The sequence below is a fragment of the Acipenser ruthenus genome, chromosome 1 (genome assembly GCF_902713425.1).
Source record: "Acipenser ruthenus chromosome 1, fAciRut3.2 maternal haplotype, whole genome shotgun sequence".
In the NCBI taxonomy this organism is placed as follows: Eukaryota; Metazoa; Chordata; class Actinopteri; order Acipenseriformes; family Acipenseridae; genus Acipenser; species Acipenser ruthenus.
Genome location: NC_081189.1, coordinates 100,456,661 through 100,483,766, shown reverse-complemented (window position 1 = coordinate 100,483,766; position 27,106 = coordinate 100,456,661). Strand labels below are relative to the sequence as shown.

The window sequence follows — 27,106 nt, the reverse complement described above, 5'->3', positions numbered from 1 at the left end:
CTCCTGTATAAGTAGGAGAGTACTCTTTATTTAACTGCTTTACTTTATGTAATTATACATATGGTGTTTCTATTTTTGTTAATTAAAACATTAGTATTAATATACTATGACGGGGTACTCCCCGCCCCTGTGCATATTATGTATTATTTTGTATTTTATTATGTATTACGTTTTGAAGGACAGGCGAAAACGTGTCCGACATTCTTTGTTATTGTTTTTAAATACCTTGTGAGAATGTGTGACTGTCGGCTAGTAATTATTGAAAGACAGTAACGCATATTTATTAAACTCGTGCAGACTATGGCCGAGGAGTTAATAAGATAATTAATAGCCAGTTAATCTCTTGGCCATAATATAAAAGACCTGCAGCTTTGGCTGCACAGGGTGGGATGTCCCGAGGAGAAAAGAGACAAGTGAGAACCGATACAAAGAAAACAATTGCTACTCGTGCTGGAACAATACTTGTTATAAGTATTATTTGTGTGTCTATTTGTTTTGGCCACCGCACTGTTTTGTTTGTAAAAGTATTTGTCTTTTGTTAAATCTTTTTATTTTACAATAAACCGGTGCATCAGCGCATCCACCAGCCACCGGTCACATATACACATAGAGCTAATGTAGACACATTTAACTGATTAAATTGCACAGTAAAGAAACAAAAACAAAACAAAAAATCTATATTTAAATTAGCGAATATACGCGGCTTTAAATATGCTGGGGTTGAGGCGAAATTTGAGCAGCTGTCAGGTTAACCCCTAGTCGCTCACTGTCAATGCCTGCACCCAGTTTAATAGCAGACACTGTCTTATGCGAAGATTCCCTCGAGTAACCCAGCAGGGGAAAATCTTGATTTTAGTCAGGCGAGGTGAAGGCAGCAAGACATACTGCTCCAGATGGTAGCACACGTATTGTACCACCAAAATAGTCTGCTACAAACAACTAGCCAGTCTAATCAGGACTTGCAGCAAGACACTTTCATTTAGTGACTCACCCCCACCCAATCCTGAACAGTGGCCTGGTCTAAAGCCCATAAGAAAACTAGTTAGGGTATTAAGAATTCAGCACAGCTGGATGTGTTACAGATGTTACATGAAAGTTATCGTCCATTTAATTTTAATTTGCCATTTAATGGATAATAGGACACATATTTAAATGAGAACCACCTTTAAAAACAATCAGTGTCCTATCATTAAGGTTCATGCCTTTTGTTTTTACTTGTTAAAACCTGATAAACCACCACTGAAACCGAATGCATCTACAAACTGTAATTATGTGTAGAAGGCAAGCCAAAGTATCCAATGCAGAAATGAAAATAACATCCTCAGCGGGAGAACTGTATTTTGTCTGTGAGAGATGTCTTCACAACCTGAATTTTAACAAAGTTAAAAACATCAGAAACATTTTAAAATAAAGTAAAACAAAACAAAATAAATATTATTTATTTATTTATTTTTTTTAATTTTGGCACACACATCATTCATCATTTGAGTTCAAACAGACCTCATTTGAACAGGGCGGAACAATACCATGGATATGATCAAAGATCTAAAGCCTGTCAGTACATTGTAGATAAGGGCACAGAGTTCTGTAAACAAAATGGTGGCTCTGGCACCACAACCCGGGTAACAACGACTGATTATACTCTGCTGAAAGACTTTAGTGTTACACTTAGTTTGCTACTGGTATTTTTTCCTGTGCCTGTTTCATTGAGAAGGTCTAATGCTCAAAATATTTGCAATTTTACAACATTCACAGCATGTATCAAAATCTTAGTATGTTTCCTTGTCAGTGCCAACATTCAGGGGAAGGTATGGTAGCAAACTTAGTGTAACACCAAAATCTTCTAACAGATTGTCAACTGGTAAATCAGAACATAAACTTTGCTAACCGTTATTGTGCTTGGTTTTCTATATGCCAGGTATGTTTTTAGCTTGATTTAACCCCAAGCTTGCCAGAGATTGCAAAGGCAATGCTGAAGATGACTAGTATACACATAAAACAAAGTCTGCAGCTTATGATGGAACCCCCCCAGTATTTATTATGCTGAAGTTACAGCAAGCAAGTAAGACATATGGCTTTTCAATTATATTTATTAACTTTCTGCTGTAAGTCAGTATATAAAGTTATGCTTTTGCAAATCTACCCACTCACAGTGATTTCTACTTCAATCATAAGATTTATTTTGAAAGCCACTTTATTTCATTTAACTAACCTTTTTTTCAAAATTATTTTGTTCAATATTGCCTTCTTCATTTCCCAAATTGGCTTTGACTGTTCAATAAAGAATCGGATGTAAGTCACAGAATGAAGTGAGAGTTATTATATTTCTTCAGCATTATACAAGACAAGTGGTTCTCCACCCCCTTTGTCTTTTGAACGGGCTATGGAGTCAAGAATATATAAATGATGGGGGTGTGTAGTCAAGGCTGGCTAGCGGCAGGAACAGCACACCCAGAGACAGAAGACTGCAGTTCAGTGCTTCTCACTCACTTTTATTAAACGAAAAACAAATCCAAAACAAAACACAAAACAGCACCCAAGCTATGCTATCACAGTACAGTGCCAGGGAGCACAACCTGTTGGCCCTAGTCCTTTCCCTAAACTAACCCAAGAACAAAGGATCTGGATCATGTTTTATATAGTTGGCCATACCCAAATTGGCAATTAATTGACCATTTGGGGAATGGCCACATTCCACACTTATTTATGTAGGGATGGGATTTTAACCCCATCCCTGCCTAACTTAAATTCAAAATATACAACACTTTATAATATAAACACACAATATACAACAGGGGTGGCCAAAGTTGGCCCTTCCACTCCTGGTCTTTGTTCCAACCGTGTTCTAAATTGTTTAATTGAACCAATTAAACCTTCACCTAGACCCTGAAGTAGTTCATTTTTATCATTTTACCTGTTAAACCTGTTAAAGTGGAATGGCCCTTCAGGACCGCGATTGGATACCCCTGATACATCAATTTTTACATGCAGGGACCCAGCCCTGTCACCAATTGTACATTTATATTGTATTGTTTTTTGCATTTTTCAAGCGCCAGCAAAAAAGCAACCTAAAAAAACACCATTATTTCCCCTTTGTGTGACCCTCAAGATGAAGGCCACATGAAGTATCTTGTAATTGTTTCAAGTTTATAATATTTATTAATTGAATAAATAAATGATAACCTGTAACACACATGAAAAGTGAAGATAATGGTTCCTGCTGAACAAAAGATGGAAAAGGCATCAAAGCTTGAATGCAATTTTTCACACATTGTCAACTGAAAATTTGCCAAATGCCTATTCCTGTTGTCAATGCAGATGATTTCTATAAAAATTACATTTTTACAAAGCTAGTAACAAAATGGATTTATGTTCTTGCCGTAAAATAGGTAATGGTGGAAAATGAAGGCCCCGGTTGAATTTGATGTACAACAGGATATAGAAATACCATTTCTGTCGATTATCAGTTTTAACATTACAGCTTCCACAAGCAATAGTAATTTGGTACTGTACCAACAGCAAAAAAAAAAAAAAATCCCAAACATGAAATATCCTGAACTGAAAAGAGTGACATTAAATCCCTATAGTGTACTAAACACTGGAATTTTTTTGTGTATGACTTTCTAATTATTATGGGGATGTAATCTGTTAATTCTGTCAATAGTAATTTTGTTTGTTTGGATGTATTTTATGGTAATATTTATTTTGTTTTGTAATTCTGTCTGCTGCCAAACACAATTTCCCTGCAAAGGATTATTCCCAGCAGACAGTATGCCTGTCTAAATATATTACAATAAAATACATTTCATTGTGTTTCACCGTAAGAATTTTAAACCACTTGAGGTGAAAAATGTAAATGTGTTGGCATGTTCTTAATCTAATATTGACAGGATGATAGGATGCAGTACAACATTTAAAAACCAATATCACAAAAAAAAAAAATTGAATCAAGACATACATACTGACAATATGCCTACTCTAGAAAGCAAAGAATACAGTATGTACTCAGAGAACAGTAACTAGCTTAAAGTGTATCGTCTTTACTTAGAAACCGATTATGTTAATACAATGATTATCCTTTAATTGATTGGCTCTGTTGTTTCCAGGGTCTCAGTATGGAACCCCAGCTGAGCTGCAGCCAGGATGTGCCTGTGGAACCTCAGCTGGAACTCCACAAGGACTGAACTTAATGATAAGCCTTCAGACAAGACTGTGGCAGGAATGTGCAATGAGTTCTCCCACATGTATCATACTGAGTGCCATTGGGTTACAAGTTTGATGCTGGCAATTTGATAACTTTTTTTTTTTATGGTCAAAAATATAGTTCAAGTGTCACAGTGTGTATAATGTCTGAATTTTTTAGCCAACAGACTGTAGTCACAGACACATTTGAGATATATTTTAAATTCCCTTTGCAACTGACCTGTTGCAAGTGTCCTATACAAGTCATTTTATCTCATTTTGCCTAACTAGTCCCTCCCAGCTGCAAAACAGTGTATAAGTAGGAAACCACTGCAATCAAGGTTAGACATTTCAACTGGGTTACCTTGGGCAAATACGTTTCACAAATATAAACACAGGTAGGAGTATGATTGCAGAGGTTAAACAGTCAGATTGCTACAGGCATTAATTCAATTTAAAACACACTACAAATCCTGGCTGCTGAGAATTGAAGCATAAAAAAAAACTTTTTTTTACAAGAGCTGTGTGAGGTATTAAGAAAGGACCATCAGAAGTGACAAGGTCAGACAGTGACAGGAATGTGGGAGGCTGTCGAGGATATATGACCCAATTACAGTTTTAATACTGTGGATATCGCTTTACTGGGATAAACCTTCAATTTTGAGATTGGGACAAACCGAACACATAGAATTTAACCTGAAATTATGTCACAAGGAAAATCAAGACATGAAACATAAAAATGTTTTTATTTATTCGCTCATTTTGTTTTTATTGTATTTTAAAACCAACAATAACTGATGTGCAATTAAAGTGGCGTTTAAAGCAGTGTACTGATGAGAAGCATATTAGTATAACAAGTTACCCATATTGTACCATTTCAAAGAGATTTTGAATTACAACCATTTAAATAATTTAAATCCAGAATATTATTATTATTATTATTATTATTATTATTATTTAGAATAGATATTTTACTACAGTTCTAATGCAAAAGGTTTAGGAGTGGTGGACTAAAAAAACAAATATAAAACAGGTAGATAACATGACAACAAAGGCAAAGGACTTTGCTGTCAAAAAAGGTACAGATTATATGTATATATATATATATATGGTCCTGTTTGAGCAAGAGTATGTAAGATACAATAGTTAGTTGGACAGTTACTGCATATTTTAAATAGGGAGTAAAGAAAGTAATAAAGACATCTGCTGCAGTTGACACAAATAAGGCAGAAATAAGCTGTACTGTCTTTAAAGACCCATAAGCTTACCCTTATAATGAGGATTGTTTTGTATATCAGTGGACATTATTATTATTATTAGTAGTAGTAGTATTATTATCACATATGTTTTCTGGTTTTAGCTCTGCTTGATACAGAGCACCATTGCAATAATATAAAAGAGCCAAAATTCATGTCTTGCCAAATCTGTTGTAAATAACAAAACCTGGTCTACTGTGGGCTTGTCTCATTAGACCTTAGAGCCTCAATGAAAAGGAAGCTTTCTGGTCACAGTCAGGAATATCCTGGTAAAACCTGTTAATACATACATATTAATGCCTAAACCTTGTCCTCGAAGGCTCTAAATGGCCCAGGTTTTTCTAATATCCCATAATTGATGCAGGTTGTAAATCAGCATTCCTTCTCTGAGCTGGTTTAGAACAAAAGCCTGGACTTGCTATGGCCCCTGCGGAACAGGTTTAGGAACTCCTGCTTTGGACTGCTTTCCTAAAAACATACGAAAAATGTCAACATCAGTGTAATGGGGGGGTAAGTCACTGATGCGCACTGAGCCAGAGATGTTTATTTGAGACTCCCCTCGAGCACATGATTTTATTGTGGCTACCAACAATGGTATTGTTATTTCTGTGTTCTGTTTGTTCTTTTGTCGCAGTCTTTTCAGCACATGCAAGTGCCAGTTAGATCCATAGCAAAGTGAGAAAATCAAACGATGAAAGAAAAAAGGAAAAACAAAACACTGGAAACCAAACTACAAAACAAATATTGCTTTATGCAGGGCCTCGCTACCTCCGCTATTCTGCAAGGTGTGATTTGTGAATGATGCTCCCCTATTCCTCACTACAGACTATGGGGTTGACCAGATCCCCTCTGAACTAACGTACACAACGTCCCAGTACAGGCACTTAACAAAAGTAAATTCAATGGCTATCTTCTACAACCACCTCTACTGCCTTCCAATTCCACCTGTTATTTGTTCTCCTTCTGTATATTCTCGTTCTCTGCTCTATTCCGATTTCACCGGCCAGAGCTTCTGTCGGAATTGTATCCTGTCAGGGCTTCCAATCCACCCCTGCAGGATCACGCATGCGCCTGATAGCCAGCACAGATCTCCCCTCTCACAAATTTTAGCAAACATGCAGGTAGTTCTGGTCTAGCATTGGTAAGAACTAAAGAAGGGTTGAGATAACACCCTAAAAATATCATATAACCACTACAGTCACTGAAGACAAGAACAGTTATAACCAGTGGTGGTGCCAGACTTTCCCTGATGAGTGGGCTAAAGGGGGCAGAACAAGAAATTGAGGGGGCTACACCCCACTTTGTGCGGGCATGCATAAAATACATTTGAATAATTTTCTGTGTCAGACAAGTGGACCTGTGTGAACAGCAGGCATTTGAACGTGTGCTGTATGTATTTTACCCTCGAAAAGGATAACAATAATGTGAAATTGTCATGATATATTTTCTTAAAACCAGCATACATAGTAACATTTTGTATGTAAACAGGGACTGGGATTGTTCAACACAGGCATGGTGTTTTTGGAACATTGATAAACTTAAATTAATGAAACACAAATAGAGATGCTAGAGTCTGTGAGATGTATTTAAGCAACGAGAAAAAATTGAATAAGCAATATATCATGATTAATTTGGTATAATAATTGTGTAAAAAGAATATAAATGTGTCCAGTAGATCATTTAGTACTACTGTACTGTTAAAAATAGCGATACCAGGATCTTCGTTCAAAGGTAAGGTAGAGGTTAGGGGTGCAACAATTAATCGATGCATCGATTATTGATAATGTGTCCTTAAATTTCCCAAGCTTCGATTACTCATTGATGAATCGAGGCATCAAATTAGAACCCAGTTTGAAGTCTTCTGTTGTCGGTTTGCATTAAAACCTTGAGTGTGTGAGATTGCGCTTCTTTTAGTGCTAGTACGGTAGATTAGCACGTTGCTAGGATACACGCTTTATTATTATTATTTATTTCTTAGCAGACACCCTTATCCAGGGCGACTTACAATTGTTACAAGATATCACATTATACATTATTTCACATTATACAGATATCATATTATTTTTACATACAATTACCCATTTATACAGTTGGGTTTTTACTGGAGCAATCTAGGTAAAGTACCTTGCTCAAGGGTACAACAGCAGTGTCCCCCACTGGGGATTGAACCCACAACCCTCCGGTCAAGAGTCCAGAGCCCTAACCACTACTCCACACTGCTGCTTTAGGCCTCTACATTCGCGTTGGACAAGCCAAATCAGAAGTAGGCCTATTGTATTCACGTTTTCTTGATTTAAAAATGGAGGCAATATCGTTTTTATAAGTTAAATGATTTGTGAGATTAATTCAAATGTTTTGCTTTGCTTTTGGACATAAAATGTTAACAGTAATGAACAACCATAGTTCAGATAGAAATTACTTCTGTTAAAATAAAGTATTTTTTATTATTATTACAATGTTAAAGGGACATCTGATGCAGACACATGCGTATTCTTTTCAGTTGTTAAACTCAAGTCCTTTGTATTTCTTTTGTTATAATTGGAAGTGTTCTGATTTGAATATAAGTTGTGCCTTTTTGTTGAAATATTATGCACAACAGTGTTTTTAGTTATTGGATCTTCTGTTAAAAAAAATAAATAATGTCAGTTCTTTATTTTGAAAAATAAAGTGATAAGGTATAATTTGGGGAGGCCGTCGCCACCCCTGGTTATAACAGTCTGGTAGACTCTTACAGACAATGGTGGACATATTTAACTACTGCAATACCAGTGCAGCCTACAGGCACTGCATATATTAATGTAACTTTATTTAAATTCAAATTGGAAATTTACACTTCAATAAACTGGGGGAGGGAAGCAGGAAGGCATGCATTAGTTTTACTGTTGGTTTCTCTTTAGCGTTTACTTATCCTCTCTTGCCTTAATTAGGATTAATGTTTGAGTTGTGGTGGTTTAGTGTAAACTACCTAAGTAATCTATAATGCTGACAGTTTCATCAGAGCTGCACAAGGGTTGGTTATGTGACCTCACATTACAGGCTTTTACTGTGCATGGTAGTGCAATATACTTGCTGAAGGAATTGAAAATAGTTTGTACTGAAGATCCTATTTAGCCATGTGCTCAGCATCCTAGAGGATTATTGTTTGGTAGTACTAGATCTAATGCATTTAGTGGATTTGGAACTGTACTGCTGTACAAAAGATTATATTACTTAGAATTTTAGGATTGAGACATCATTAATATATATATATATATTAATGGGAGGGAGAACACTCTTAAACTATTGTAAGCCTTAGCCTCTTGATATTTATGCAAATAACAAAACAAATAGTGTTGGTCTTTAATTTCTATAATGTAATAGCTTTATTTTGGAGTATTTTTTTTAGATATTTCATTTAGATATTTCATCATTTAGATATTTTATTTAACTACAAACTACAAAACTACAAACTACAAAAGTTTACCGGAAACCATAATTTGTAATAGTATTTCATGATAGATTTCTAAAATGCCATATTTTTGTCAGTTACAGTACCCACCATTTACACCATACAGGATTATTTCAGGTAGCCGTTTATTCTTAAATAGCGTTTGCCGTTCCCATTGATTTCAATAACAAAGGCATTGTTAATGCCTGTTAAGCACACGTATATTTCAGGCAAACTCAGCGGTTTGGATCTCGTTATGTGCCATTCACATTGGGTTCAGTAACAAACACACTGCTTATTAATATAATAACTGTACTAATCCACCAATCATCTGTTTTCACTTTGTTAACTTGCCATTCACATAGATTTCAATACAAAAGGCAGGACTTTACTGTAGTAAAAGCTTAACAGATTGATCAATCAGCTGTTTGCACCTCGTTACTGGGCAATTACCCCTGTACTGTACCTTGGCTATTTAATCTCTGTACACAGTGTTGGGTTTACAGTTTGAAAAAACAGCACTGGCTGTAAAGAGAAAACTGATTAGCATCAGCACGAAAATTCAGTGTAAATAAAATGTCTGTTAGATACTGTGCACTTGCTAAAGCATGCTTGGAATGCAAACAATGCAATGTTGCTTCAAAAAAGCTGGGTTTTCTGTAGTTGAGGAGAGTGTTGCCGAAAATACAACCGAAACTGAAACTCTGACAACATCAGAGGGGAGGTCAGAGGAAGAATTCTCAACTGTGTCACCTTAGTGACCAGGACGCTCTGCCTGAAACAGACACCGATGATGTAAGCGTGTCTGCTTGTAACACTGCAGCGCTATGGAGTACAAAGCAGTACTGTATGTAATTCAATATGTTAAGGTAACATTATTTAGCAGCATTATTTAGCAGGTTTCATTCAACTTTATGAAGTAAAATTAGTTAATTCTATAAGGTGATGCAAAACATTTGGACATAGCTGTATGCTTGCAATCCTCCTCAACAAAGTGGACTAATTCTGATGCAATAAATAATTGTTTTTAAAACTACCCTAACTAAAAACACTGCCATCTGCTGTTAATCCGTTAGTTTTCTAGAATCATATTATTGCTTTTCACCTTTGAGACCAGAACCTTGGAGCATGTGGTACAACTGATTGTTACAAAGACCACTTGGGACAATGGCGCTAAAAGTGAGATGGCAAACACAGCAGTGATGATCAAAATTGAACAAGCCCAGACAAGTAGCCAGATTGCTCAACTACTACAGTTGATGACCAAGAGCTAAGGAGCCCCGCAAGTCACAGCAGGCCAATCAGAGATTCAGGCTGCATGCCAAGATTCCCATCTGGCAAGCAGGCATAGATCTAGACCAAGGAGGTCTTTACCCAATGTTTATGGGTAAAATCAGATAGTTGTGGATGAACAAAATCCAGACCATTACATTAGCTGGAAAAGAATCAAGCAGGTGAATAAAAGGGTTCTGGGGAGGTACAGTATGACCATGCAGATCCAATAAAGGCTTCAGTAAAAATGGCAGGAAGGACCCACAACTAGTAAACATACTTTCTCCAAGATGAAAACAAATTAAAAACAAATGACGACGATCTGTCTCCACAACACAACTGTCTATGTCGCCACAGCACTTTGATTTGCAACAGCAATGGCACCTGGCTTGTATAGTTCTATCATCATTGGGTCAGCTTTAAATAATTTTTTTACTATAAATTGTGTGATACACTGTAATGAAAAGTAATAACCCATCAACTGCTGATGGGTTATATAGGAGAGACGGGATCACCAAGACGGCTGTTTTCCTGTTTGGCACCACAGACAGTGCTGACGCCACACTGTCACCAAACATGAGCCTGGTACCAAATTGAAAATATAAAGCCTGCAATATGTTTGCAACTTGATGTTAATATACAGGTGTGTATTTGTATCTAATGCTTGTACAGTGTGGTTAATATTAGTAACAGAAGCAGTTTTGTCTTTCTATGAAACCTGTTTACGATAGCAATAAAATAGCAATAAAAATACATTAATGGGAAATCAGTTGATTATTCTGTATAAACCATTTATAATGTGTTGTGATGTACGGTATGTACTGTTATTGGAACCCTTGAAATCCATTAGCATTTAAGATATTGCACAAGGTATCAAATGGGGCTTTTTGCTTTTAAGTAAATTAAAAGTCAGCACTGGGATATCTGTTACCCAGATACACGTCAGTCGCGTTTTACCGCCCTTGTATTAAGAATAAAATCAATCCAATTATATATGTAACAAATTAATGCACTTACCCATCACACGCGATTTCCAACTCCATCACCAGTTGTGTGATACAAAGCCCATCTCTTCAATGTTATAATTGATCTGAATATCCGTCAACGTCACAGCCCGCGGTTTTTTTTTTCTCGCTTGCCAAATGAGTCTGTTTTTATTGTGCATTTACACAGCGCTTCCTCCAGTTTCACCGAAACAAAGCGAACAAGACAAGCTATGGTAATGTAACTGTTAATCATTAAACAGTTGTATTTTTTTTAAAAATCTGTGATCTTTAGTTGCTTTTGTGCATTTTCATTTGCAAGTGAACTGTGACATTAGGGCCTTATCGAGCACTATATTCTGCAATTTTGTATACTGACTTTGGATACTGTTTGAATTCTGGAAACTGGTGTTGTTTTTTGTTTTTTTATCTTTTGCTAAATTGCATTACCTTTTATGTTGTATGCCGTTTTGTGAATGGGGGTAACATTTTTATTTCATTTTGCTGTTGGGTCGTTAACAGGGAATTACATACTGCTATAATATGTACCAGATTCAAAAGTATGTCCTGTATTACAGTCCACGTGTCGTCTCTTTTGGCAAGTGATAATTTTTAGAATTATATCATTCCGAATTAAAATACTTATGTTGAAAATATAGTACTGTACCAACAAAACCAATACAGTACATCTAAATGGAAGCCTGCTTATTTTAAAACACAGTCCTTTCAGATATGAATTTTTGATAATTTTATCTTTTTTGTGTTCCCTGAAAAACAGAAAAGGGTTGGAACAGGCCAAAATGAAATAATCAGATATGCGACACACACAATTAGCCGTCACTGAAGTCAAAATTTAATAGGGTCGGTTATGTGAGTACTGACTGTAATACATTGTTAAATCAACTGTAGATATCACTTTACCGTTGCAGTTTTGAAAAGTGCACATACAGTGTATATATATATATGTGTGGTTATAGTGCGATATATTTTAACAAAATATAACAGGGCTCAAGGAGGTTGGGGATCATCCAGCATGATTCGTATTCAAAACTCAGGCATTACAAACCCTTCAGTAGAGTGACTCAAAGTATTTCAAATTATGCCCATCAAACCCCGGCAAAACCCACTATTCCCAAATGGAGATCCAAATTGCTACATGACTGTATCAAAGAGTGCCTTGAGTTACTGGACCACACCATGCATTCACTGGGTATCATTTTAAAAATTATGATTGCTAGTAACATATGCATGTATGTGAATCTGCAAAGTAGAAATGAAAGGGTATGTTAAGTAAAATGTAACTGTTTAAAAAAAAATATTGCAGGACATTCAATTGCAAAGATTACTCATTTACTTTCAATAAATACGGTGAAAGAAAAACTCATGCATTTAAATACCCTTTTTAGCTAAAGCTATTTTTCTGTATTGTCACCTGAAACAACAATGAGTGCTCTGAGTGCTTTTTGTTTTTGTTTTGTTTTTTTCCTCCATTTGTTTGCTTTGAATTTATATACAACTGCTATTGTTCAAAAGTATTCTGTTGGTCATTTAATTCCAATTAGAAAAAAACACTCTTAATGGGTAAGGGTGTCAACTGCTCCATTAAAAGATTTGTTAATGAAGATGAGTGAGAACCAATATATTTCTGTTAGGAACTAAGTGGTGCTATATAGGTGCCATATTTAATTTATTCTAAGGTCAAGAGTTATATAAAACTGCCTCTGTCTAGTTGCACAGGTTTGTACGATGACAATCCCACTGTTTACTACCATTGCAGACTGTATCTTAGAGAGGCTAAAGATGACATGGCTGAATGAACTACACTTTCACCCTGTGATCACTTCCGGGCAGGTTAAGGCTGTTGCCAGTGTTTGTGTTTCTGTTGGGAAGCTTGTGCCTGAGTTACACCTGCTCTGGGGATCAATAGCATGCCAGTGATGCTGTCAAATACTGAGAAATACTTCTCATGAGGCCCTTTTCACAAAGCTTTTTATGAATAAAATGCAGTTTGATGTCTTCTTTAACAACAGCCTAGAGCAGTTTCCTCAATATAAAACTGCATTATATTCATAAAAACAGACTGAGAAAACATTCTTCCAAAAAAGTAATGGTTTGTCAATAGGATCATTTAGCATAGATGGATGCACTAAAGCATTAACTTTTTTATTTAATTTTTTATTTCAGGTTCAGAAGGATAAACCCTACATGGAGATAACCCGGACCAACAACCAGGCTACTAGAATCCCAGCATTGATTAAAAATTCTTACCATAGGGGGATCCCCGAGTGGCTCATCCAGTTGAAGCACTGCCGCTGGGAGCACAGGATGAGTCATACAGCTTGGACGGCGCCAGTCGCGTCCCGGCTGTGCAAAGAGGCTGAACTTTGCTGGGGACTCAGAAGGGGGCGTCACACTGGCTCTGACACTCCAAGGGTGGGGGATGGGAAATCAGCAGGGATTGCTTCTCCTCTTCGCGCAACAGCGAACCCTACTGGCCAGACACCAAGCACATTCAGAGTGGATAAAAAGCAGGGCTGATCTCTGTTCTCCAGGATCGGTAGCCCGCCCACCTCTGCTCTGGATTGCTTGGCGTAAAAGTGATTCTGGCTTTAGGTTTGTGAGATCGGAGGACACTCACATGCCCACAGAACGTCTGTGCTGTGTGGGGACTCGCCCACCTCTGCTCTGGATTGCTCGACGTAAAAGCGATTCTGGCTTTAGGCTTGTGAGATTGGAGGAGATGCGGTGAAGAGAAAAAAAAACATAACTGGACATTCCAAACTGGGGGAAAATAAATACAAATAATAATTGGTCACTCTAAATAAAAAACAAAAATTATAATAATTCTTAGCATGAGAAATGTCATTCATATACCGATCCCATCAGTGTCCCCATCCCATTCATATAACATCATTGGTCTATTCAATTCATTTTAATTGCAATGAATCTACTATAGGTAAGGGACCAATCTTAGTCATTTAAATGCTGGCGGTATTTAGACCTGTCACTGTTTAGATCAACTGATTAATCCTATTGACACAGCCGCGCTTGGTTTTTTTAAAGGAATGAAAAGGTATAGACCCCAAACTCCTTAAGAAAAACTCCACTGCAACATGGGGGTGGGGTTAGGGTCCCTGTAAAAAACTGAACCCTATGTAAATAGCAGGGTTACATCTTATACTGACATAATCTGTATTCTGTTACCATTTTAAAACAATGGCTTTCTTATCATCATGTAAGCAGCTCCTGCGTCAATGCAAGCCCTGCTGCAGAGCCACCTCTCGCACTAATAAGTGAGGATACTCTTGAGAGGAGGCTGATGATAGGATGTGAATAGAAAGGGCCCTTGAGATCAGAAACCACAGCAGTGTCATGATTAGACTCTCTGCTTTAAATTCCTAGCTGTTAATTTGGCTACAATTACGAAGAAATATATCAAACAATAGGAAGAATTATGCACAACCAACAATTATCTGACTGTAATTAACTACCTAAAAAAAACCTCAAAGGTTTAGTAGTAATTCAGACTTTAAAAATAAATAAAAGCCAGAAACAATCATCCCACTATTGACGTCTTGAATAGCTAAGTAAGCCTCTAGGTTTTTTGTTTTAATCCCTTTGGTTTCTAATTAGGTTGATGGATTTGTAGGCTAAGGATTATTTTTGCTTAAATCCATACATAAAAACATGTCCAACCAACATCATCTTCTTAGTGCTTATGCTGGACCACAGCATGTTGCCAACAAGTTTATGGAAATATTAACAGCCTTGAGACCAGAAGGATAACCATTTGAACAACATACTGTAAATACCAAAATTCATTGTCTTCTGCAGTTTCCGCCAACGCCATGTTTTGTTTTGTTCTACAGTAGTCTTGTGACGGAGTGTTAAACAACAAGTTTTTTATTTACCTCTTATATAAAAGTGTTTTTTTGTGCTTAGAATCCTTGGTAATATGTCAAATGCAATGCTTTGGACTGCTGCATCCTGCCATCTTGTCTGAAGGTTACATGGTCTTATTGCAGCGAGACCATTGGAGTGACTTTGAACTACAACGCTAGAAGAGATTAGGTACCAGAATACAGATGTATTTTATCATCTTTGGCATTTTCTTTAAAATATTTTCTTATTCCATATTTAAGCATAAAATACAAGCAAAGAACCAAAAGATCGCCACCAGAAGAAAATGGGACTAGTGATACTATTGCTAATGCTAATTAGAGGTAAGAAAATTGATTAGCACTCATTTTCTTTGTACTATAAGGCCCCTTAGAGTACACATAAACACATACACACACTAACATACAATTATTATTATTATTATTATTATTATTATTTATTTCTTAGCAGACGCCCTTATCCAGGGCGACTTACAATCGTAAGCAAATACATTTCAAGTGTTACAATACAAGTAATACAATAAGAGCAACTAACAATACAAGTTAGTTTGTAAATAAGTCACTTACAGAAACTTCTTTATTCAGACTTGCAGTTGCAGGCAGTGGGTTAAATGTTGTTTCAGCCCACGCATGTCACTTACCTGGTTTGTCTTGCTTTGTTCTTGTCCAATAGAAACAGAGCATGCAGACAGGAGACTCTCCTATTGGGGTAGATTGAAGAAAAAAAAAATATCATGGCAGAAACAGTTTTTTTTCTGTTATTTATTATTTAAAAACACAACACATCAAAAGAAGGACTTAGTGTATGTACACATTTATAACAAAAGAGAGACAGCTCAGACAGGTTGAAGGTTTTTTGTTTTTTTTTATCTGGGCTACACAGTAAATAAACTTAAACCGATGCAGATATTCCATTGGTTACAAAATAAGAAAATAATGTGTTTTCAATCATTTATTTTACAATAATTGGCGAGTTCCCTTAACAAGGTCTGTGTACATTATAAATTACAAAATTGGGATTTTTTTCCCTTTCACTTGTTCATTTTTGCTACAGTGTAGCTTTTTGTGTCACCATAACTGTGTGATTGTTGGTCTTGTATTACAAAGACTAACAGAATGTGATTTAAGCAAATCATAAGGACCATTATGATACACTGATCATTTGAATTATTGTTTAATGAGGTCACAGTTGTGATTTTTGCTGCTGATGCAGAAAATAAGAGCCAGCAACATTACGAGTAATATTATTTTTTTAAATTTCTTATTAAAATAATTTCTTATGCAATGCATTAGATTGCAACAAGACAACGTGATTGTCAGGTACCTAATAATTTGTTAGTTTACAAAAACAACTGGAATTACATAGATCTTCAGTCAAATCAGACTATAGCCATAGCACTTTTAAATTATGATCTTTCAAAGTTACCTTCAGTTATTTTATGGTATATCCAGTGCATCCATAAAAAGGTAATGTTAATCCCATAAGGTATCAATTTCAGCTATACAAATTAACTCTTGACAGGCAATCCTTAACAGTAACTCAGCACTGGATGCTACTATTGTTCTGTTTTGCATAAACAGAGAGTTCGTCGTGTCTGCTAAGGTATTTCAGCTAGCACAGTCATAAAGACTGTGCTATCTGAAATACCAGCAGCCGCAAGGTGAAACTGAAGCCGCAAAATATACACTGGAGTTAGTTGAAATGCCAAGCAGGGGATGAGCTGTGGTTGTTGGGACATAAATTCACTCTGTAAACATGGTTCCTCGTGTGGTAATGGGACTAAAAACGGTTCACAATGAGCTGTCATCCCACACCCCATATACTCCATAAGAAAACATTTCATTTATAAAATTTGAAAACTGTAAACCTAGGGGGAAAAAAAGGTTGAATATGGCCGTGTTTCAATCCACTTTTTTGTTCACAAAAACCATAGCAAACCAAGAAAATCATAGTATTTGATTAATTAATGTGACTTGCCTGAACTCCATGCTTACCAGAGGTGGATTACATATTGTGCAATATGCTAAAGGTGAAAGTTTGAAGATACAAATATAGGTTTGCAATATAGGTTTGCATCACTTAAAAAAAGGTCAGCTTCAGACTCCTCTGTATTTGGTACCACGAGGAGTCACAGGAAAGTTTAATTATTGTTAGTGCACATATTACACACATTCATATTGCTACTGCAATAAACTACATAGCTACAAACACTCTATAAACCCTAGCAACATTTACAAATCCCTCATTTGGAATTACACTCAAATAATGACAGGCCGAGGTTCTGTGTTTTTTAACCAGTGATGGATGGAAATGCTGATAATTAGAGTATAATACGCATGCATACATTCACTCTTCTAAATTATACATTTGACAATGTTGTTGTAGTTAACTTTATTGTTACTGTATATTGTAGCACCTATTCATCCTGGCTGGATCTCCATTGTCCACAATGGCTTTACGTGTTTAAATAAAATAATCTGTTGATTGGTTGATCAATTGATTGGTTGATTAGTGTGTATGTTTATTGTGTTTATTGCCTCTTCTCAGTTATCACATTGACATCCTTTAGTGTTAATATGACACAATGCATATCAATTACTATCAGTACATTACTTAGTAAAGCGTTTGATATCCACTCAATTGAGTAGCAGCAATGCATTAGGTGTATATTTAATTTGTTTGTTTGTTTATTGTATCTGTCTGTCTCGTTGACTTTGTGTAGTTATTGATTAAAGAATGAAGCAAGATGGTCACTGTGTAACATTTTTTGTAAACTTCAATTAAAAAAACAATGTGTGAATCTTAGATTCTTACCTTTAGGAGAAGATTGCTACTGCAATAAACTACATAGCTACAAACACTCTATAAACCCTAGCAACATTTACAAATCCCTCATTTGGAATTACACTCAAATAATGACAGGCCGAGGTTCTGTGTTTTTTAACCAGTGATGGATGGAAATGCTGATAATTAGAGTATAATACGCATGCATACATTCACTCTTCTAAATTATACATTTGACAATGTTGTTGTAGTTAACTTTATTGTTACTGTATATTGTAGCACCTATTCATCCTGGCTGGATCTCCATTGTCCACAATGGCTTTACGTGTTTAAATAAAATAATCTGTTGATTGGTTGATCAATTGATTGGTTGATTAGTGTGTATGTTTATTGTGTTTATTGCCTCTTCTCAGTTATCACATTGACATCCTTTAGTGTTAATATGACACAATGCATATCAATTACTATCAGTACATTACTTAGTAAAGCGTTTGATATCCACTCAATTGAGTAGCAGCAATGCATTAGGTGTATATTTAATTTGTTTGTTTGTTTATTGTATCTGTCTGTCTCGTTGACTTTGTGTAGTTATTGATTAAAGAATGAAGCAAGATGGTCACTGTGTAACATTTTTTGTAAACTTCAATTAAAAAAACAATGTGTGAATCTTAGATTCTTACCTTTAGGAGAAGATATACCTTAGTTGCAAAAACATACTCTTCAAGGGGTTGTCCGACCAGATGAGTCATTCATGGGGTTTCCATGCAAGTTTTTTTTTTTTTAACTTGAGACATTTACACGAGAAAAATGCCTCGTGTAAAATGCTTTTTTTGGGTTTCCATTCGCTCAGTTTATTTTACTCGAGTAAACCGGGCTTTTCACCCGACGTCATGCAAATGAATGGGAAAGGTGGGGGTTGATATGTAAATTAGCTATGCGTAAAGTACTTGTGCTGCTTTTGAAGATTACTAGTGACGTTTTGTGAAAATGTGGTTTCCGTGCGCAGAGAACTGGTACATGAGTGAATCTAAGCTGCTGTAATAAAGCAAAATACCCTGTGCCTGCTTGGTTAATAATGTGTTTTACTGCTTGTAACAGGGGGAGACCTGTACTGACTCTTCTGATGTGTTCGAAGTGCTGCAGGAAGAGGGCAGCAGCCCGTCAATATTCGCCTGTCAGTCATGGCAGTGACACGGAGAGGTGGGAGAGTGGGTGTGCAGGCTTTCCCTCTCTTTGACAGAAGGAAGCTGTGGTCCAGGATCGAGAACTGCGGGGACGGAAATCCCAACAAAAAGAAAAGAAAAAGAAAAATAATTAGTGGTAGCGGGGAAAACCTTGAGCAGCCCCGATAAACATTTGTGTAGGACGGAGACCCGGGCCGTGCGGGTAGCGACGGTTGGGGAAAGCTGCCAAGCGCAGCACCTTTTATTTTGTAGTTTGGTTTATTGTGTTTTATTTTCCCTGTTCCTTTCGCCTTTGGATTATTCTTGTGTTTGAGCACCTGTACTCTGTACCGCTCCCGGTATAGTTGTGGCTCTGTCTGTACCATCGCTGGTAAGGCAGACCACAGACAACAGCGCCCTCTGCAGGCTGAAAAGAAATTACCTACCCATAATAAAACTGGGCACCTGTGCGGTGTTCCCAATTACCTCTGTGTCTCCTGTGTGTCAGCGAACTACCCACCACCCTTCCACACTGCTCTTGACCAAATTGTTTTTCAAATGTCAGGTGGGTTGGCGTTAGTATTGAATCTGGTTTCAACTATTTTCTGATGACTCATTAATTAAAAATGAACTCGGAGGTAAAAAATGAATCTGACCAACACAGGTATTGCAGATATACCATGGCTGAAAACCGACGGAGACGTTATATATATCCCTTTCATTCAGGCAATACAGCATATAGTGGATCAGGTGATGCTGCGTATCCTACCCTGGCTTACAAACCCTACCGTCCGGACGGCTGACAGCTGCTGAGGAAGCATTCATCATCACGCTTGGGCAAATTCAGGTAGTGGGCACTTGAAAGGGAGGTGGCAGATACTGATAAAACAGACTGAAGTGCAATAATTTGTTCCTAAAATTGCTACTGCCTGCACAAACTCTTGTCAACAACAAAATTAGGTGTTCAGGAATCAGTGGCCACCTGTGAGACAGACGGGGAAGGTTACAGTCTCACAAGAAAAAAAAGCAGCACTGCCTTTCACAACAAGCCCAAAACAAGTGCAACCCATGTTAGAGTGGGTGTTTATGCAAATTACAACCCGCAACTCTAAAAATGTATTATAAGCGGACCTGGCAACTGTGAAGGTTACCTTAGCCACCAGTTTCAATTGGACAGCAGCGATTTGAGGAGGCTCGTGCTGTCAGAGGTGCTCTCCTTTCTTTAAGTTGTGTTGGATTTACTGTTGTGTTAAATATTAATGATGCAAACAAATAAAACACAATCAATATGTTCATTTGCTATTTTATTTGGTCAGTTCTGAGAGGGCATCAACAACTTGGATGTTGTTGCACTGTTTTGGGCGATCGAGCTGGCTTATGACATCCAATTCACAAACTATATTTATTAACGTGGAGGGCAGACGCGTGTTGTCTTTGGGCATAGCTGGGATCAAAAAAAGGACGGGAATTAATTCAGTTAATCAGCTCACTTGCTCTTCGTGTTTAACTTTAGAGTAGTTTTTACAGCAAGGGTAAAAATATTTTTAGTTAAGGATAAACACTCTCATTAACATTTATACGTGAAATGTGGGTTTCCATGAGAAACTGGGCGTGGTTTTCCTGTGTGTTTCATCATTTACACGAGTAAATGAGATTTACCCTATCCCTCTCTTTGGCCGTTTTTTTCTACACAAACCTGATTTACCCAAGTAATTCTCCCAAGCGTGCACGCGCATTGCCATTTCACGTGTAAATTGAAACCCCATGATTGTCTAATAAGGAACCTGACCCAGAAATCAGTTTTCATTGGCTAGACTGTGTGGATGTGTGCTGGGTGACAATTGATGATATCCTCATGAATATTCCATTTCCAACTACTGTTCCTGTTTTTATGAAACAGTTCAGTTTCCTTCTGCTTTCCCAAGATAATAATTTCTTCTTACTTCAGCAATGGAGCCCAGATCTCTTTGGGGAGTAATTTAATGGCCTACCGTCTCCCCCTGGTTATAGCTTAAATACAAAATTACATTTCTAATTCCATTTTAAGTTATTTGAATGGGAACTCCCGGGCACAATAATAAACTTCTGAAATGATAACTGTTCTTCCTCAACAAGGCATACAGGATATATTATTATTATTATTATTATTATTATTATTATTATTATTATTATTTATTTATTTATTTATTTATTTATTTATTTCTTAGTAGACACCCTTATCCAGGGCGACTTACAATCGTAAGCAAATACATTTCAAGTATCACAGTACAAGTAATAATACAATTAAGAGCAAGATAAATACAATGACTTTGGTTCAAGCAAGTACAAGTGTGACAAAATACGATTCAATAATACAGCAGATAACAGTGTCAGTGATAGTTACATCAGGATATGATTAAATACAAAATACTACAGATTAAACACGTGGCAGATTACAGTACTCTGAAGTACAGGATTAAATGCAGTAAAATAGGGGGCAGATAAGAGCAAGTAAAGCGCATTTAAGGATATAGGGCCAACGTTTGTAATTCTTAATGTTTTACTGCAATTACTTTTTAAACAAATATAACACCCCCCACCACGACCACGGCTGTGGATTAAAAATGAGAACTATGATGAATGATAAAAAAAAAGTTGATGACCATGACATAGATCAAAAGTTTGTACAGAACAGTATAAATGATAAATGTCAGTGAAATGTTTAATTGCAATTTGATAAGCGATTCTCCAGATATATGATTTCATCCCCTGTGGGAGACCATAATGCTTTGTTCTTTTTGTCCTCTCCAGACTTTGGCATTGCTTAGCAAAGAAGAGAGTTGAAATGATCGAATTATAAAACTGGCTCGATATCAAGTATAAGGGCATGTTGGCAATTCTGATTTATATTCCAAATCTTTGACTAAAGTTTTGAAAGGGAAAAGGGTCACGATAGATTGTGGCATATCTTAGGCATAGTACAGACCTGTGAGATAACTGGCTTCAAAACGGTAGAAGTAAAGATTAATCTGAGTTTAAAACAGGCATTCTTTTGAGAATAGTGTCTCACATTCAACCAATAACCAAAGATCTCAACATGCCTTATATTGCTAAAAATAAAGAAAGCTTTAGTGTGTAATCAAGAACAAAATATGAATGGGCAATTTTGGAAGTAATCAAGTTATACAAAAAGCAGGGTTAAACGATCAGGTTTGTCTGCTATAGAACACTGATTACAGTATGCACACACATTTTAAATGTATAAAACACATTAAAAAATATCTTTGCTTACAAAATATGTATCAATTGTAACAATCATATTTTAACTGCATTTTTTTCTGAAACTGATGCAACAAAAGTTTGAGTTCTCATCCAAAACCTAGATTTCTGGTAACTGATAAAAAGGTGCCCTGAATGGATGTGGTGAACAAGCAGTAGCGACCATACCATCAGGCACAGAGTGTTTGGCTTCTTTATTTGTAACACCTCCCAGTATTTACACCCCGTATTACTATGAAAAGTAAGCAAACAGATACATTTAAGGCACCACTGCAATGCTGAATAAAAGATCCAGCAGAGTACACTGCACTTTAAAATGACTTTGATGCTATATATGCTGCAGTGACATCTTGGTTAATCTTTGAAACCCTCATTAGATAAGTTGTTCATACCTTAGGTGCTTATTTGGTTATGCTTAAGGTTCTATCAGTTTTAGTTCCAGTCTCATGCAACATAAAGATATATTTGATTCTACAAGACATACCCTATAAACACTGTAGCTGCCAGTGTTAGTGTAGTTCAAATGGAAATTCACATGACAACTGAATAGACGTCTTGCAAAAGGTTTACCATACATTTAGTTCCCCTAATGTCATTACTCTCATTTTACATAACACCAGTCCAAACTCAGCTCCCGCAGTCACATACATTGTACCATAAACATGACACTGAATCTGCCCTTCCAGCTGAAATCAAATAGGAAATGAAAAACACAATGCATGAAAAAAAGACATTTCAGCTTTCTCTGCCTTTGAACAGTGGTTTCTGTTATTCCTATGGGCATTGAAAGTCAAGCGCTTGCTTTCCTCACACAGCTTTAGATTTACTTAGGCAGGAATTCAATGAATATAATACAATAGAGGTCTAATGAACCTGCTGCTAACATGCCCTAGGTGCTTACTAGAGGATAAATGCAAGGAAAACATTTAATGACATCACATTGTAGACCTAGGAACTACCAAGCAAGATACTTGGCATCGACTAAGTAGCCCAGTTTTTCCCAGACTTGCTGAGCTGTCATTTTTTATTACTCTGAAAACTTATATGTGTTGGTAGTAAGTCACTGAGTAAAGCACTATGTTTTATCATAAAACAAGTAATCTAATGGGTCTCTTTGTAAACAATACATTGTTTTTATAATATAACCTTTATGAAAGATGTGTTTAGATACTGGTATGTGAGAAATATAGCACCATTATTTCAATATTATAGTTCATAAAGAAATATCAGGGTATAACATTTACTCCAGTCTTCAATTAATTCCTGTTTTTTGGAGGTAAGAAATGTATTTTGTAAAATTAGAACCAAAAAACAAATACACATAATTCAACCATATAATTAAGCCCTCTCAAGTTCTACAGCATTCATCGTATAATGAGCGAATCACAAAAAGGCAAACTGTTGCTTAAAAAAAACAACTGTGTTAAAAAGACAGTGAAAGAGGAAACTCACAATTTATTTTGAAAAGGAAAACAAATCATAAACCCTTTTATGACATTGCGCTGTATTGTTGATTGGTATGACACATGTTTTATTGTTTGCAATGTTCTTGACTTAATGCCTAATAATATCTCGCTTGAAGCCAAATATACTTTGCATTTATGAAGCTGAACACTTTTCCAAGGGAAGCTGTCATTCCAGCCTCAAACCATGTTACATTCCTTTGCTACTGACCTTTATTTTTGCAGTCTGTGTTAAAGTCTTTGTACTGTTGAAAGACACCTGTCTTAACATTGTTGCCAACTTATTGTGCCACATTGATGGTATTTTTTTAAAACTTGTTGCAGGGCACACAATGTACTTAAGGAAGCTGTTCTAACATCTATATTTGCCACTGGTCCTGCTTGATTTATACTAGCACCCAGTGTGGCATGCATGGCCTCCACAATGTCCATTTCAACTGCTGCTTTGTGATGGCAGATGTAGCAGTGTACAATATTGTGACATGCAAGGCTGATCCAAAACTCTATGCCTAAATTAAACTCTTCAGCTGTGTAATGTTTTCCCCAACACAAAGACAAACATCAAATGCATTTCAAAGATGTCTTAAACATATCGTTACGTTACATAGTGTACATCACATAAAAATAAAAATAAAGTCTATGACTAAAATAAACATCTTGGCTAGATAACCATTAAAACATAAGTTTTATCTGGAATAATAAATAAAGCCATAAGAAACAAATTCAAGTACATTTGATACAGCATTGTCATCACTGCATTATTATTATTATTATTATTATTATTATTATTATTATTATTATTATTACAAAAGCTTTTGTTTTCTTATAAGTGCTATCACAACGGAATAGTTTGACATCCAAATTGTTAGCTCGATTTATGAAGCCTAAAGCGTCATTGCAGATGAGCTTTTACTTCATGTCTTGAATTAAATCTCAGGTATCCAGCAGGTTTGCTTCTGTAATAACCCAGTCAGTGGGATTTCCCATATGTAGATTAAAGGCTGTTACATACCAGACGCAATGCGATTTTTCTTCATACTTTAGCAGTGAACTGACCATACACACCTGAAGCGACAGAGACGTGATGCAACAGATTTCAAAACTGTCTATAAAACTATTAAATTGCTATTGACAAAACTATGATCAAGACTTACGGTACTGTAGCGTGCACGGGGGAAGGCAGCAGTAGGGCTGGTAGGTGACGTAATCACACACAGGGGCATAAGCCCGATATACGCTCCTTGCAAAGGAGCCGGCTCTTTTGTACAGCGGTATCGGCGCTATGCTTCAGTGCGAGAAGTCCCGGGTTCGCGCCCGCCCTCCGCCTGTGTGTGGATTGCCTCGCCCTGTGTGATGCGCCTGCCTGCGGGAACCGAGAACGCTACATTGGTGTCAGAAGTGGACGCAGGTACCCCAGCACGCACTTGTCGGACTGTAGCCTGGTTAGCAAGTCCGGGGCGGACTTGAGGCTGGCAGGGGAGAGTGTAGCGTGCACGGGGGAAGGCAGCAGTAGGGCTGGTAGGTGACGTAATCACACACAGGGGCATAAGCCCGATATACGCTCCTTGCAAAGGAGCCGGCTCTTTTTTACAGCGGTATCGGCGCTATGCTTCAGTGCGAGAGGTCCCGGGTTCGCGCCCGCCCTCCGCCTGTGTGTGGATTTCCTCGCCCTGTGTGATGCGCCTGCCTGCAGGAACCGAGAACGCTACAGTACATAATCGTCAACATGATGTGGAAATGAGTGTCTTCTCTAACTGTATTTCAACATATATGGCAATAAATCATAGATACCAGGCTTATCCAGTTCCTTCGAAATTGACTCCCATATATTAACTTTCAAATCTGTAGCTTTATAATTGCGATGATCTTCATCATAAAGCTATTTTTCCACGGCAAGTATTATTTTTTCCTCAATTTTAGATATTGCCTCACTCTTGTGGACACCGTGTATTGAAGCTGTTCTCTGATTGGTCTATTCCCTAGTTGTCATGCAACAAAATCACAAAAAAATAGGATTCAATACTATTCATTTCACGTCGCTCCAGTGTTGCATCGGTGTCGCCCCCGCGTCGCCTGTGGTGTGAAAGATATTTACCAAAAGTATAGGTTCTATTTATTTTGTCACATCGCGCCTAGTGTATAGCGGCCTTAAATGGTTCTGTAAAATAACTTTGTAGTCTGTTCAAAAAGTTGTAGTTTCAGGTTTTGACAAGGACCACTGATATACAACATACTGTAGGCTAGTAGGGCCGGTGTCTCTCCTGGTTTTTGTTCTCACTATACACTAAATTAATTAATTGGATCAATTAAGCATCTAATAAACACTTAATTGGTCCAATTAAGTAATTTATGGTACAGTTGTAACAAAAACTAGGAGGGACATGGCCCTCCAGGACCAGGATTGGAGACCCCTGCTTTAGGCTATTTAAAAAAAAAATAAATAAATAAAAAAAGGTTTTGAAAATAAAACAATGCATAGTTGAAAATAATATGTACTAGGACCTAGCAAGCAACAAGCTAACAAGGTTGAGGGAGCTGACTTTCAGATATGTTTTTTTCTTGCTGTTGCATATTCATTTATTCAACTTCTACGCATGCACATTGTTTTACCTGGCCAATGAGCCCTATGCAACCCTGCACTTTTTCCCCCTTTTTTGGTAAACATCGGGTTGCTTCCTCATTTGAAGAAGTACGTGGCCAAGGTGCAGAGCTATGTCTATTCACCTGCATAACTGGAATATTTGTTAATCAAACCCTTAATGTAAATAAGGCTGTCAAAGTTCAGTTTTCTCACATCAGCTGTTTTGTAAATATATACATTTATACATGTTTTGACATAATGCACATATAAGGCTGTAATTACTAATTCATGTTTTTAATTACACAATAAGCAAAGGCAACACATCCCTTAAAGCAATACTTGCCCCTCTGATTTTGCCTTATTCTTTTTTTTCATCTGTTTATTATCTCAAGATATGTGTGGTTAATCATTGTTTATTACTGTTCCAGCGCTCACAGACATTTTGAATCTTTAATAAATTCACCAGCATATTTTAGCATTGGGACTGCATCTCAGCAAACCTGAGCAAGGTGCACCTTGTGTACAGAGGTCAGTATAAAATGATATGCACCAGTAATTACAAAGAGTTTGTTAAACATTTGCAATGGAAAATCTTTAACAGACTGTTTTAGGGGGAAATAAATGTCCATCATTGTACTGGCCCCAAAGGTAAAATATGCTTGGTGACTTTATTAAGCATGCCTAATATTCATGAGTGCAGAAACAATAAGAAATGATGATTAGGAACACACAATAATAAACAGATAAAACACAACAAATTATGTAAATTATGTAATATATACAAATATAGTGTTGCTGGGTATACAGCTATGGCCAGCAGTTTGGCATCACCCTGTA

General features: G+C 36.8%; 1 protein-coding gene across 3 annotated transcripts in view; it reads right to left on the bottom strand.

The window, feature by feature from the left end:
• Positions 1-27,106, bottom strand: part of LOC117421442 (peroxisome proliferator-activated receptor gamma coactivator 1-alpha-like) — a 276,291-nt gene that overhangs the window by 123,773 nt on the left and 125,412 nt on the right. For all 3 annotated transcript variants that reach the window (XM_059032682.1, XM_059032678.1, XM_059032674.1), the window contains exon 2: positions 15,661-15,720. In XM_059032682.1, coding sequence (XP_058888665.1) covers positions 15,661-15,720 — 60 coding nt within the window. The remainder of the gene's footprint in view (positions 1-15,660; positions 15,721-27,106) is intronic.